Source organism: Festucalex cinctus, chromosome 3 (genome assembly GCF_051991245.1).
Source record: "Festucalex cinctus isolate MCC-2025b chromosome 3, RoL_Fcin_1.0, whole genome shotgun sequence".
NCBI lineage: Eukaryota > Metazoa > Chordata > Actinopteri > Syngnathiformes > Syngnathidae > Festucalex > Festucalex cinctus.
Genome location: NC_135413.1, coordinates 9,758,845 through 9,774,944, shown reverse-complemented (window position 1 = coordinate 9,774,944; position 16,100 = coordinate 9,758,845). Strand labels below are relative to the sequence as shown.

Below are 16,100 nucleotides of genomic sequence, written 5' to 3'. Positions count from 1 at the left end.
TTTTTGCAGTCATTTACCCACTAAAATGAACATTTTCACACAATTGCCGATGTTTACACCACAAGGAGCACTTGTCCAGAATTGCACAAAAATAGGCACAGACTCCACTTTACACTTTATGCTAAATATTACACACAGTGATTTGCACACATTTTCATACCTTAGACACATATAAGGATTGTGAGGTTACTTTCTGGTCATTACAAAGCACTGGCTTGTCAATCACCACACCAATGAACACATTGGATGTTCACATCCACCAAGTGTGGGAGCACGCTTGTGCTTAATTGAAAATACTAACTTCATAAACAGTGAACGGTAGTAAGAGAAATTATTATTTTGTTCTATTTTTATTGTTGAGTGATATGATAGCTGCATATGGTAAGAAATACATATTTTCAGTCTGCATTTTGTGTATTTTGTAGTCCTTTTGCAACAGGTTCCATGCAGAAGGGTCAGAGAAGATAAAAACTTTTTCTAAACTCAGTGTGGTTAAATGGAACAAATGCAATAAAATGTCATTTGAACGCAAACTCTAAGAACTAAGGCAAGGCAAGTTTATTTGTATAGCACATTTCATACACAAGGCAACTCAATGTGCTTTACACGAGGAAAGACAACACATAAGCATCAAAAAACAATAGTTAACATTCAGAGGAAAAAAAAAATGAAAATAGGTTACAAAATGTACTAAAAAAACAAAACAAAACAAAAAAAACATACAATAACAATCATATTCAACAAACTTTAAAACATTTAGCATAAGGAAGTTTAAAATAATAATAAAAATAATCATTAAAAAGGAAACAAAACAAAAAAAACTTAATTAAAGCTGTTTAAAAGTCCCTAATCAAAGGTATAAGAAAAAAGCAAAGTTTTTAACCTGGATTTAAAAGCATTTACACTCGGGGCTGACTTCACTTCTGTTGGCAGCCTATTCCATCTGTGTAGAGCATAATAGCTAAATGCAGCTTCACCATGTTTGCTTCGAACTCTGGGTTCCACTAGTTGGCCCAAGTCTGTAGATCTCAGAGCCCTGCTGGGTTTGTACTCAATCAGCATTTCTTGGATATATTCAAGACCCAAACCATTTAGTGATTTATAGACGAGTAGCAGAACTTTAAAATCGATTCTACAGTTGACTGGGAGCCAGTGTAAATCCTTAAGTACTGGAGTAATATGTTATGATCTCTTTGTTTTTGTCAGAACTCGAGCTGCAGCATTCTGAATGAGCTGCAATTGTCTCATGTTCTTTTGAGAGAGTCCAGTCAGAAGACCGTTACAGGAATCTAGTCTGCTGGAGATAAAAGCATGGATAAGCTTCTCTTGTTCTGCTTGAAGCATGCAGTCCTTCAGTCTGGATATGTTTTTCAGCTGGTAAAAGGCTATTTTAGTGATGAATTTAATATGATTGCTGAAGGTCAGGTCTGAGTCTATTAGTACCCCAGGATTTGTTTGTCTTTCCACAGAAACTAACACCTCTGTGTGATGAAGTTGCAAATGTAAAAGAGCAGTAGTCCAATAATGGCCTTGTAGAACAAGGTGTACTAGTGAGCCAACCTCCTGGTAGCCAATGGAGGCCATCCCACTCAAGAGTACAGTTCATAATGATGGGGCTACTTTACTACTTTCCTAATAAACCTCAGAAAAGCATGGAACACCAAATCAATCTTTGTCAGACATCGAGCTGAAGTATTCATATAAAACAAGTCTCCATAATCTAAGATGGATTTAAAAAAGCTGCTGTGACAAGTCATTGTTTAACCTTAAGAGAAAAACAAAATTCATTAATGAAAAAAATAAAATAAAATCTGTCAATATCTTTTGTCATCTAAATTAGCCCTTACATAAATATACCTGTGAAAAAAGTCTAGCACATGCTAGTGCCTGAAGTAGGGGTTTTTACAAATGTGTTTTGTATTGGTCACAGCAATGTGTAACTGACTGCAATAGTGTCTGATCATTTCAGACTGTTCGTGAGATGACAACAAAACATTTTTGTAAATATGTGCATGTTTTTAAAGGCCGGTTTCACTCAGGAATCAGGAATCTCAATTTACATATCTGGGTTTTTCTTAACATGTGGGGGTGATTTTGTCCTAAACCCCCACACCTCCAGCTTGTATTTTGCCATTTTGTGTTTGTTTTGTAAACAGCGGGACGTTTCTGTGGAAAGACAGTGTTTACACCCCTCCAGCCAATCGTAGAGCGGGGGGTGGCGTGTCGCAAACGGGGCCGGGCGAACATGTCAGCTGCGTGACGTCACTCCCGCGGCAATTTGAAAGCTCGCACAGATTTTTTTTTCTTCACTCACTCATTCACACACATAAGCTTCTGTGAGTGAGTGAGTGAGTGAGTGAGTGAGTGAGTGAGTGAGTGAGTGAGTGAGTGAGTGAGTGAGTGAGTGAGTGAGTGAGTGAGTGAGTGGAAAAAAAAATAATCCGCGCTTGCTTTCAAATTGCCGCGGGAATGACGTCACGCAGCCGACACGTTCGCCCGGCCCCGTTTGCGGCACGCCATCCCCCGCTCTGTGATTGGCTGGAGGGGTGTAAACATACAAACACTGTCTTTCCACAGAAACGTCCCGCTGTTTACAAAACAAACACAAAATGACAAAATACAAGCTGGGGGGGTGGGGGTTTCGGACGAAATCACCACCAAAGATTAACATAAACCCAGATGTGTAGACTGAGAGAAAGTTAAAGTGTGTACATCCTGTATTTAAAAAGTGCATTTTCCTGAGTGAAACCGGAATACTGGGCCTTTAATATAAGTATGCATGTTGTGAGTGAAGTGTGTCATTTTGCAAACAGTATAGGAGTTATAAAATTTTAGTGTGGTGTTTGGATAATTGTGGCAATATTTTGAAAAAAGGAGCCCTGTTTTCAAAATTGTGGGTAAACTGTATTTTAACACCAACAGAGTGGTAACTGCGGCTGCCCCACAGGTGGTGTAGTGGTATACAACTGCAATACCGAGAAGTGCAGACTACAACATACTGTACCTTGATTTACTTTCACTTCAGTCGAAACTTATTTTGTCTGTCTGCAGAACCCAGATTTGTCGGTTCAGCGGTTATTCCTGATAACGACGACAAAGATGATGACAAAGTTTACTTCTTCTTCACTGAACGTGAGGTGGATGCAGAGGGGGTCAACAAGGCTGTCTACACCCGCGTCGGACGAGTCTGTGCGGTAAGGCTCTGATATATTGTTTAGGCTTTTCCTGGATGAAATCCATCATGAAACCAATAGTGCTGAGAGCGCACTCATCCGTCATTTTGCATCCTATCGCCTCTCAGAATGATCAAGGAGGGCAGAGAATGCTGGTGAACAGATGGAGCTCCTTTCTGAAAACTCGACTCATTTGCTCTGTGGCTGGACCTGATGGCATTGATACTCACTTTGATTTACTTGGTGAGAACATGTGGTTTACCTCATTGTTATATAGTTCATACAGAACCTATGCAATTTACAAAGTTAGGTATATATACACACAAGCGCAACTACATATTCCAATCTCTTTTCCTTTTAAAGACAAAAATGGTTTTTGTTTACCTTTAGAAAGAAAAACAGTGATTGTAAGAATTAGAAGACAAGATAACATTTAACAAACTAATTACATATTCCTTGTCGATGTAAATTAACAGCTAAATAAGCATCTAATCAACATGTCAAAAAGGATTTGACAAAATTACATTACAAATGTAGACAATTGCCCTATCTGTATCAGATCCAGATTAAACTTGTTTTGATATCACTGTATCTAGCACAGCACAAACTAAAATTACAAAGATGTAGGGATTGTAGGCATCTGGACATTCTATAATGATTTTGTTTGTGTCAAATTTTGTAAATTTTGTAATTTTTTAAAATGCCAAATGCACAATCAGGATCAGATACACAATTAACATTTGACATTCGTGTGCCTTTCATGAAAAAAATAATTAACTATTGACTCGTCTCTGAACATATAAAACATAGTTTTATGTAAAATTGAAAAGTCCAGATTGAACTTGTGATTACAGCTACTCAAATGCATTTAACTTGTACACAAACTGTTCAACTCAAGAAAACGCAAAAGTAAATCTTAAATGGAAATTGCTGCCAAATGCTCAATTTAGATCTGATCCAGATTAGATTTGGCACAGCATTACAGTTATTGTACAGCTCCTGCAAATAAAATGTCCAACTCAAGAAACATGAACAACTGAACATGGAAAGCGAGTTTTTAAATGCATCTTAAATTTAAATTGCTGTAAAATACTAAATTTGGATCTGAACCAGTTTAATTTGGATATCTACTACTAAAACTGTTTACACAAAAAAACGTAGAAACATGATAAAAGGCCTTTTTTTGACATTTAAATTGTCGATTAATCTGGATCCAAATGTAGATTAAAACTTTGTTAAATCGTAAAGATCAAATCATGACATATCATTGAAAAAAAGGATTTAAACAGGATATTTCATGACCACTTCATACTGAGATCAAGTTCACAATATGGATCAAATCCACATCCAACGTTAGACAATTTACCCTATCGTCTTACATACACCTGCGATTGGCTGGCAACCAGTTCAGGGTGTACCCCGCCTACTGCCCGAAGCCAGCTGTGATGGGCTCCAGCACCCCCGCGTCTCTTGTGAGGAATAAGCGGTTAAGAAAATGGATAGATGGATGGATGGTCTTACATACACCACCTTAGGAGAATGCCTGCCCTGTTTGAAATCAACTATTGCAAATAAATGACAAACCTGAAGTTATACTAATGAAAACGTTGTCTCCATGATATAGTTTCCAAAACCATCCATTTTGTTTTTCAGAGGATGTCTATGTGTTGAAGAACAAAGATGGAAAAAACCCAGAAATCTTTGGGCTTTTTAGCACAACAAGGTGAGGAAGATGACGTTTCTTTTTCATGGCATGAAGGCAAACTGATCACTCAAATTCTTCTTTTGCAGTGCGGTGTTTAAAGGCTATGCGGTGTGCGTCTATCACATGGATGACATCCGAGCAGCGTTTAACGGCCCCTTTGCCTTCAGAGAGAGACCTGAGCATCACTGGACACCTTCTGAGGACAAAGTCCCCTATCCACGGCCTGGATCTGTAAGTCCAGTTTACTAATCGACTTTTTCATTATTTGTATATTCCAGTTTACCCGCACCCGTAATGAGGACAAATAGTAAAGATTTTTTATTTTTATTTTTATTTTTAAGGAAGATATTTTACAATAACTTTTTACTCCGACGTAACAAAGAATATGTTTTGCATTTACACACTGATCAGTTTGATGCAGTTACAAAATAAATTTTGCAGGACCACAGTGTCACATTGTGGATGAACAGCTGAGGGCTGTGTATTATTACCTGGCCTAATGAAAGTATATGTACAGATTGAGCAAAAGGAGACTCAAGATTGACCCCTGAGGAACCCCACATGTGACTCAAAATTAAGTTACCAATTGCAGAAAAGAATGTCCTGTCCTCAAGATAGAACTTGAATCAATTCCGAGCAATAGTTACCCACCTAGTGTTCCTTTCCCTGTAATAAGATCACATGGATGACTGCCTTCTATGTTCAGGCAGTTATCATTTGTCACCTTGTTTCGAGCTTTTTCAGTGAGGCTAACACGACCATTATGGGATGCTCTACAGCTTAGCTGGATATCTGGAATGCCTGGAATGTACTGGCTTCTATGGATCTCACTCTGCCTCATCGATCCTTCCCTCCTTCCTCTCTTTAGTTTTTCCTCTGGTCTCTTGAGATCTCGCTAATTTGTTGGAATTTAGAGGCTTCCGGGGTTGGCGTAAGACTTTGATTTTGTAACCATGGGGAAGGCAGGAAGTGTTTGGTCGGTGCTGGATTTCACTTTGATTTATCTTTCTTTTCTCTTTATTTTTCTGACCTTTTCTCTGGTCTCCTGACCATTTGAACCTCACGACTCTGGCAAGATTCTGAAGTACCTGGTTAAGGCGAAGGGTAATGGGATATTTATAAGGTTTTAGGTGAATGAATGAGTATAAATTTATACGTATTTGCACGCACACGCACACACGCACGCAAACGCACGCACGCAAACGCACACACGCAAACGCACGCACACATACACACAAAAAAAAAAAAGAAAAAAAAAAAGAGCAATGATGATAAGACGTTGAATCGGTAAGACTACCGAATGAACAATTCTGACCTCTTTTTAGAAAAAAAAAAATAAAAAAATGGAATGCCTACCTTTTTGTGAGCTGCCTATTGCGAAATGTTGCTGGATCACAATATGACATTACCCACACCCATTTCTACATCTATAAGTTGACAGCTAGGCTATGCGAATCTGCAATTTAATTTCTACACAGGGAGGCTGAAACAAAGATTCACACAGTGAAACTCAAAACCTGAGGGCTAGGTGATGACTGCTACGATCCATTAAACAAGTTGACACATGTAATTTGGTGAAATGGTGATGAAGTTCTGCAGCCACAAGGGAAAATACAATCCATGGTAATACTGCCTTTACAAGGGTTCATGAACAATTTGCAGTTTGCGCTCACTCTTTTAGACTGGCTGCTAGTTGCCATGGTAACGAAAGCCATTCTCAAATGACACAGGGCTGCGCACTTAAAACAGGCTGATTTGATGACCTAGTATGCCCCTCTAGGTCTGTTGAATTGATTCCAAAAGCACCACAATTATGCATTCATGGCACACTGCGTTTGCCTTTGACTGATGCCTTTTGAGTGGAACATCACCATGAGCATGTAAAACACCATGCTGAATGTTAGCAACCTCCTGCAGGTCATGCCGTGCCGGGGGCGGTCGCAGTCACACACAGCATACCGGCTTTTTACTATCTACGCATCAAAACCGTGCCAATGGAATTCAAATCAAATCAAACTTTATTTATATAGCACCTTTCTTACATTCAAATGCAACTCAAAGTGCTGAACTATTAAAACATCCATAATACAACAAAAAGAAAAAGCCATCCGTCCCCCCCATATCCCCATGATCGTACCCACAGACACGCACGCAAACCACAACATGGCGGGGCACAGAAGAACCCTGTGAGGAAAGGCACCCAGGAGGAGTTCATTTCACACTGAGAATTAATTACCTTCTCTGCTTCCATCACTCTCAATCTGTCATCTCGTTGACAGTGTGCCAGCAAAGTCAATGGTGGCGGCTTTTCAAGCTCCAAGGAGTTTCCAGATGAGGTTCTGCGCTTCGTTCGCTCTCACCCCATGATGTATCGTCCTGTTCTTCCACAACATCGCAGGCCTGTCTTCTTACAAACACAGCCAAGCAGGAGAAAGTTGACACAGATTGCAGTGGATAGGGTTCAAGCCCAGGATGGACACTACCATGTTCTTTACATTGGGACAGGTACTGGTTGTATCAACACACATTGTTGAATAGCGTTTAGCTAACCTTGCAAGGACTTGCTTGACAGATTTTCTTCATTCATAGGATTAACGTGAAACACTGTGGATCTGCATCTTCACACCATAATATGTTAAGATACAGCACATTATGCTATAGAACAATAAAATACAATTTAGTGTGACACGTTAACGAATAATAGCATTTGGTACAATAAAGTAGAATACAGTAGCTACCAAACTATATGATATTGGTATGATATTGTATGTTATAGTCCAAAACAAAAGGATTTTATACAATACAATGCAATTTACCAGTAGTATGATACATACAAGACCATAATAATATTTTGTACAATGAGATACGATACAGTACCAAACAAAGGGATTTGTTGTGACATGGTATGAGAGGTACATTATGATACAATTTAGTATCATAAGTGGTAGACAGTATGATTTTTTAATAATATACTGTATGATATAGAACTAAACAATTCTAAACTCTCTCTCTCTCTCTCTTTTTTTTTTTGTTCACTAACAAAAATCAGCATAAAAACATTACAGTACTATGAATTAGAAACTAAACAATCCATCATTGCTTTCTCTTCCCTTCAGATGATTCTCTGGTGCTCAAAGTTATTACAATCTACAACAAAGACGCCGACACAATGGAAGAGGTGTTGCTGGAGGAACTGCAAGTGTTTCAGGTGTGAACGTGGCAGAAATGTAGTTTGTTGTAATCTGGTCTGGATCCAGATTAAATTTGTACAAAAAAAATAATAATAATAAAAAAAATAAAAAGGGTGGTGGTTAATATTATATACTGTATTTAAATTTTGTGTAATGTAAACTAGATGACGTCCATAAATGTCTTGTTTTTCTTGGTTTAATTCAATCAAAACCAATACACCAACCGTTCACATGCATTTACATAAAGATGGTGACTAAACAAGAATTAATCTAGTATAACAGCATCTGGAGCACACTTTATTCAAATTGGATTATATTTGGCAGCGATAGAAGTAATACAAAATGTTTGGTTGTTTTCACCTATGGCAATTATAAATCGCTGTCAAATTTATAATGGGGACCCAATCCAGACTATTTTTATTTTTTATTTTTTGGTGAACCAGAATACAACAAGCAAACTTTGTTTGAATCAATCAATGTAAGGGTTGAAAAACAAAACAAAACACACAACTGCTTCCAATTTCACATCTGGATAAAATCCAAATTAAAGTTGGCATGACTTTTTTTGCAATAATCTTTGTTTTGTTTTATTTTTGTTTTCACAATTTTAGGCAATTAGATTACAGGATAAGAACTATTTACACCTACAGTTACTGAACAGAAATATACTGTATGTACAACTACACTACTAATAGCCAATGTACTTATCTTTCCATCTTATGCATGTCCCTATGCTACACTACTAATAGCCAATGTACTTATCTTTCCATCTTATGCATGTCCCTATGCTACGAACGTGTTGACACAAATTTGTGTTTCTCCCAGGTTTCAGCTCCAATAAAAGAGATGATCATATCACCTAAACGGGTAAGCCTGAGTATCTACTCTATATGCACTTTGTGCAGTCATAATACACCCGTTCCTCCCTGTTCATATTGGCTTGATTAAAATTCACCAATCCTGCAATTCTGCTTTTTAACCACAAGATGATAACATTGCATCACTTTGCATGGCTATGTTCTGCCATCAACCCTGGCACATTCAACATCTTGTCTGTGCTTTTTGGGGCTTGCAGCAACAGTTGTATGTGGGCTCGGACGTGGGCGTGGCCCAGGTCAAACTGCACCAGTGCGCCCTCTACGGCTCCGAATGCGCGGACTGTTGTCTGGCTCGAGACCCCTACTGTGCTTGGGATGGCCTCACCTGCTCCAGCTATTACCCGGCTGGAGTCTACACCAAAAGGTAAGCACAGGGCATAGGTGGAAACGTACACCCACATTTGAATAGAGATACAGATAGCTATGTTAAAAAAAAATAAAAAAATCTTCTGCTTAAAAAAAAGTATAGTTCAGATTCTGAAATGTACCTAAGTATGAAATAAAAAGTAACAGTGCATTTTTAATCTAAATTATATACAACACCTTTTCAATAACTTGTTAACATTAAAAGAAAATAAACTTCTACTTGAACAAAGTAGAAATTCAGATAGTACAGATATATTTTCAGTAAAAGTAAAAAATGAATAAATAAATACTCAAGTACAGTTACATGAAAAATCTACTTAACCACAACAACAAAGTATTTGTACTTTGTTACTTCCCACCACTGGAGTGGGAATGTATTTTGTTTTCCAGCAATGCTTCGATCACACATTCAAAAATCCCCCTCCCTCCATTTTGTTTTGCTCCCCTCCATCTCAGCAGACGATTCAGGCGACAGGATATTCGCCATGGCAACGCTGTCCAGCTGTGCAACGGCCTGCAAATTGACGGTGAGTGGCAAGGAGCAGATTCTAGCTGTGTTGTATTTAAAAAAAAAAAATAAAAAAAATGCTGTATAAATATGAACAATGGTCAAAAAGCACGGGTTTATCCGTCCAGATGAGAAATGGCACAAATCCGAGGAGAGGACGGTGTTTGGTGTGGAGGGCAACAGCACGTTGCTCAGCTGCATCCCTCGATCACTTCATGCCGAGATGCTCTGGTTCCTCCAAAAAGGAGACACTAAACAAGAGGTCAGAGACGCTAAACAATTTCTAGCTATATTTCGTAAATTTTCTGTGCTAAATATTTTATTAATCCAGTTGTATTTACCTTTTACGTACAATACAATATAATATCTTTAATAATATTTTGTTTTTATTTTGGTAAAATTTTTATTGAACTTATGTAAGATACCTTTGAATGGAATCATTGCCGAAGTACAGTTTCTTTTCATTTTGCTATATTTAAGTGAAATGTTAATTTTCTAACTGTGCATAATGTTACTGTGGATTACAATAAGATTAATGGTACATTTAAGGAATAAAACCACTGCCTCATTTTTGATTAACACTAACTGTGCTACTGTATTTTAATGTTGGTCATTATGGTAATACTTTGTGAGCTAAGTATTTTTCTAGGTAGTACCTGGTATAAAAATGACGAGAACCACTGCTACAGTATATTACACTATTAATTCTGCACTTTACCTCTTTACATCAGGAGTCTCATTTTTTCATGCAAGTTCATTTTATTTTCAAGACAGTGCTTTTTTTAAATTTTCTACTACAGACTACCGGTAATACACAAAATAATACATCAAGATCCAATAGAAAGAAAATGTGAAATCCTTTGTATTCTCGTCAGCACAAGAGGACTACTGAGCCGTGCGGAGTGTGGAATAGTATTTTCGAATTGAGGTGATTGGAATTGAACAGCAAGTAAAACGCTGCATCTCAAGATAAACTATGTTGTTTTAAATGTGATTTTGAATGTCCTATTATATGTCAGTATGACGGAACACAGCACACTCAAGGAAATTAGGTTTTCTGCATCACTGAACCACTAGAAATCATTAGACTGTATTGTGCTGTATGCCATTATAATTGAGTCTCCCACGGTTATGTAAGGGGTGGAAATCACTTCTCAGAAGCATCATGGTGAAAGAAGTGGTTCTCAAACTGGGGTCCGAGGATCTCTAGGGGAAATCGATGCGTGAAATCAATTCAATTCACTTTAGAACAAGAAGCAGTTTAACAGAATAATTGAACAATTCTTCATAAAAGAGAATTCAAGCTGTTTAAAAGCATAACATTTATTGAGAGTAAGACAAATTGGTAAGACAAAAATACGGTACAAACAGTGTACCGATCCCTCTGCAAACAAATCCTGTTCCCCCCAAATTAACAAACGTATCTCACAATATACATCAATAATCATGGTCAAAGATAGATATTACTAAATGAACCTACAGCCGTCACTTTCTGTATGCCATGACTGTGTTTTGTCTGTATTTTGTTTGGGCCAAGGGTTATGTTCGGGTCACAGTCAAGTGTCTGTTTTGAACTGATGCAATCAGCATGTAACCAGCATCTAGTTTTAACTGGTAAGAAGCTATGCGTTGTCAGGAATCTTTACCTGGCAAATCATAGAAATCCATGTCAGTCCTGTTATCCACATGTCCACAACCAATCTGATCCATTCGCTGACTATATAAGTCAGACCGAGAAGTGTGTTTTCGTCGGATTACTCTTCTGTTCCTCTATGCACCTCCACAGCCCAAGTTAGCTACGTGTCTCTTGATTCTTCATACATTCTCGTTGTTTCTGGTCTAGTCAAGTTAGTTCCACGCCTCTTGATGTTAGGAGAATAAAGGGGTAAAATCTTATTTGTGTCTCCGTTTTTGGGATCCAGTTCCAGGGCCGAACACTGTATGCCTAAACACAAGACTAGGGAGGATTAGACATTCAGTAACCTTCTGCAAAATCTAGGCCGGTCTTGCAATACTTCCCATTTTCATTCTTCTCTAAAGGCCTAGATACACCAATCCGATGTCGGACAAATGTGACCGACGCCTACCCCCTGTGGCGTCGGCCCAGACGTGGGCACGTTGCGCAGAAAAATGACGCAAATACACACCGCACTGACCCCGACTATTACGAAGCTTCAGCGCATGCGTGAGAAGTAATTCCCCTCCATACCATCGGCGGCGGTAGTCATTCCGAAAGGCAACCAGAAACTTCTTTACGGGGGCGAGATATAAAAACATAAACAATGTATGCCGGTTTCATTTTCTCCCTCGTGAATGAAAGCGTTTTGCATAGTCCATCCATCCATCCATTTTCTTGACCGCTTATTCCTCACAAGGGTCACGGGGGTTGCTGGAGCCTATCTCAGCCGGCTTTGTGCAGTAGGCGGGTACACCCTGGACTGGTTGCCAGCCAATTGCAGTGCACACAGAGACGAACAACCATCCACACTCACAAGCGTACCTACGGACAATTCAGAACCCCAATTAACCTGCCATGCATGTTTTTGGAATGTGGGAGGAGACCAGAGTACCCGGAGAAGACCCACGCAGGCATGGGGAGAACATGCAAACTCCACCCAGGAAGGCTTTTAACGGTAATATCATACAATCTCTCTTGAACCAAAGAGACAAAGTCACCTTCCCGATCTGTCCAGACAGACACTGTACGTTCAAATGCAGAGGGTACAACAGGGTGACGATACGCAAAATGAACGGGAAAAAAAATGGTCCAGGCTTTCCATCAGTACTGTTTATCTGCGTTGGTCACTTCCTCTTCTTGCCTCGTGCGCTGATTCGCTAGCTAACACCCTATCACAGTGATCAAATGCCCCGACACCCAGTCGATTCAACATGTCGAATTTACAACCCCTAGGTTCACGAGGACGAGCGTGTGATCTGGACCTCGCATGGGCTTCTTCTCCTGAGCGTCACGAGCTCCGACGCCGGCGTGTACGTGTGCCAGACGGTGGAACACGGCTACGTGCACACGCTACTGCGCGTCACTCTGCACGTGCTAAACGGTGAAACATTGGCATCCACCATGAGGCCTAACAACAGGCCAGGAGACAAAAGCGGCATCCCCTGCCAGTCCCACGTCAACCCCGTGGCGGGCCCCAGTTTCAACCCCAGGACTCTCGTGCCTGCTTCCCTGCCGGGACCCCACTCCAGGCAGTGGTACAAGGAGTTCCTCCAGCTGATTGACTACAGGGATGCCCAGCGAGTGGAGGAGTACTGTGAGAAGGTGTGGTGCCCAGATAAGAAACGCAAAAAGAGCAAAAAGAAATTTATCCCCTCAAGTGGTGACAAGAAAGGTAAAGCCAGGATGGCTGAGGGTAGTCATCGAGCCCCCAGGCACACTCTTGAGACCTGAGAGCACACTTACACTCACACACACACATCCCTTCATTGGAGAATTTAGTAGGATTATGTACCAAAAAAATTCAAACTGTAAATAAAACATGATAGTAATAGAATCAAACCCAGAATGTTTTGACTATGTGGCAAACATACTAACCACATGATGAAGTGTGTTGTCAGTTTTTAACAAACTGTTTTGGCGTTAGAGTATTTTAATTGCAAAATTTCATCATGTTTGCTGCATGTGACAGGTCCAGTTCCAGTGCTTCACTTTTCCTACTATTCCTACTAAATTCCATTGCTAGCTGTTACATTTTGACATATAGATTGATGATACGGTTTTCTGACTGACTTTGGAAAAAAATGCAGAGTTTGCCATTTTTGTGCTGTCAAGCGATGATCTGTCACCGACGGGCTGTCGGTCACTCATGAGAAGAATGAGGGCTTCACTTCTCAGAGGCAAGAGGGTGGCGAGCAATTAGCTGACAAGGACATTGATCCGCGGAGACAAGACACACTGTAAATACAAGATCCCGTGGTCGGACCCCTTCAAGTCAGCCCCGATGTCAATCCCAATGCACTCTACCTTCTCTTTACAACTGTACTAGTGCTTTGAACGCATGTGTATCTCACTGTATCTGTCATGACAGAAAAAAAAGAAAAAATCAGCTCCGGAAAAAGTTAAGGGACCAAATAACACTGGATCTTTTTGGTTGTTTTGTTCATTTTTCTTTGTTGGCAAATAACGGTGAATGCGCCAAGTAAGTGACAGTATTTGCATTTGGAATATGACAGTTGTCCGCAGTTCATAGAATAAAACAAAAACTTCATTTTTTTTTCTCAAACATATACAGTGGATATACAAAAGTCAGCAAACCCTTGCCCAGCGGTTAAATTTTTGGGGGGATTGATCATACTTGTATTCGTATGACCAAAAAAATGGCATTTGAACATGGGTGTGTAGACTTTTACTATCTACTCTACATAATATCAAAATCAGAGAAACATCTACTTTTGCAGTGGTCCTTTATTTTTTTCCAGAGCAGGATGTGTTATAAGTAATGCCCCTGTAATATTGTTATTATTAATATTATTACGCTGATGTATGATGATAACTTATTATGTTTCTGGCCTATGTAGTTTTTAGATGTACATAAACTGGAAAAGTGTAATGCTGTTGTTATTTTTGTGTTTGTTATGACTTTCAAAGATAATGTACAGCAGAACAAAAGAAAACCACTATAAGTACCAGAAACTTTTTCTTTTGTATTTTAATCACAATCTCAATGAAAATAAAAGTCAAATTAAGCACTTGAAGAAGCTGATTATATTTTAAGTGTCATATTACTGAACTGGTGAATGCGATTTCTGCAGGAATTGCGTATCAATGATGGATGATGAAATACGGAGGCATGTTAAATGATGGGGAATGATTCTGAAAAATATGGAATTATGTAGAATGATATAGTATAGAATAATATGAAATGATGAGGAACGTGAAATATATGGAAATGCAAGCAATACTGTAATATTAAATTACACATAATGATTTGAGCAGTGTAAAGTTGAAATACTTTGAATGATTCAATTGAACTGACATTTAATCATGTTATGATTCTCGGCCTCCTTCATTCGGGGGAGGTCATAGAACCGCTCATCTAGAAAAGTTAGAAAACCTTCCTGTCCAAGCATAAGTCATAACATACTTGAAGTATATGGTATCACACCCGCCTTCATCGCGGCATCATGTGTCCCGTCTGTTTGGTATCTGCTTGCAGACAAAGAGGAGATCGATGTACACACACTGTTTGCAGTCATGGGATGTCATGACTGCAACACATGTATCGAAGCACATGAGGTGAACAATTATACACATTGTAAAGCAATCCTGAACACATCATTGGATCAGCTAGTGTGTGAAATCTCCCTCCCCTGCAAAAAAGCCACCTTTTTGTCCCAAAAGGACCACTGTAGATTCAGTTCATGCTAAAGTTAAATGTCCATTTAAGGGATTTAACATGTAGAAACTGAACACAATTTACTCCAATGACTTCACGCCTCTTTAACTCATTCGCTGCTGTAGAGGTTTAAATTTGTCAAATTGAATTCGAACCTTTTTTTCCCCCCTTTTTTAAAGCCACACACCTCAGTGGCACCCCTCCCCTGTACACACTCTCAAAGAAATTGCTCATAGAAAGTGCCATTTTATTGAGGAAATATTTTTTATGTGTTTTATTTTGTGAGAAGAATCTCATTTGGGAACAAAAACAATAATAATATAAAAAAAATCGACTGCACCACCGTTTATGACTGCCTTCCTTGGAGCATAACATATGCAAAATATTTTATTACGTGACTGCAGGTCAATGCATTCACCAGAGCTCATTTTCCCTTTTAATGGTCCAGCGTGATAACTGTGGAAGGACGTGCTACTGACTGATTCTGTTATCGCACCCACAAAAACACACACACGGGGGGCTTCTCGCACTCATTCAAATTCCGCCGTGGTCCACCTGAGCCAGCTGGGTGCTAAAGGCATCTGAGGATGGAATTCATGCTGCTGATGGATTCCATATGGCTGCCATAGCAACAAGCTCTGAAGCAGCTCAACATGTTTCCTCATCAAAGCACTCTTTCTCTCTCTCTCTGTCAAGTCCAACAAGGTGAGCTCGGGCCCCATGTAGACAGAAGAATCAAAGTGTGCAAGGGCCACTTTGAAATTCTTCCACTTCAATATAGTAAACACACTAAAACCAATCGATCAAGCAATTATGTATTATGTACATTTTAGAATTACTAGTTATTTTGAAAAACTAAAACTTAAAGAGGCACTCAAGGCAAAATTTGTATTTGCACTAAAATGTTCTATGTTCCCTCACTAGT

The 16,100-nt window shown here is 39.2% G+C and overlaps 1 protein-coding gene across 2 annotated transcripts in view; it reads left to right on the top strand.

Moving 5' to 3' along the window:
- Positions 1-14,520, top strand: part of sema3e (sema domain, immunoglobulin domain (Ig), short basic domain, secreted, (semaphorin) 3E) — a 38,464-nt gene extending 23,944 nt beyond the window's left edge. Inside the window, exons 7-17 of one of the 2 annotated variants that reach the window (XM_077515723.1) lie at positions 3,052-3,194; positions 3,302-3,416; positions 4,827-4,896; positions 4,965-5,109; positions 7,158-7,383; positions 7,995-8,086; positions 8,895-8,936; positions 9,145-9,311; positions 9,773-9,840; positions 9,950-10,083; positions 12,733-14,520. In XM_077515723.1, the coding sequence (XP_077371849.1) occupies positions 3,052-3,194; positions 3,302-3,416; positions 4,827-4,896; positions 4,965-5,109; positions 7,158-7,383; positions 7,995-8,086; positions 8,895-8,936; positions 9,145-9,311; positions 9,773-9,840; positions 9,950-10,083; positions 12,733-13,230 (1,700 nt within the window). In that variant the 3' untranslated portion in view covers positions 13,231-14,520. Of the gene's footprint in view, positions 1-3,051; positions 3,195-3,301; positions 3,417-4,826; positions 4,897-4,964; positions 5,110-7,157; positions 7,384-7,994; positions 8,087-8,894; positions 8,937-9,144; positions 9,312-9,769; positions 9,841-9,949; positions 10,084-12,732 lie in introns of both variants that reach the window. The other variant, XM_077515722.1, reaches the window with a different exon arrangement.
- Positions 14,521-16,100: the final 1,580 nt, after the last annotated feature.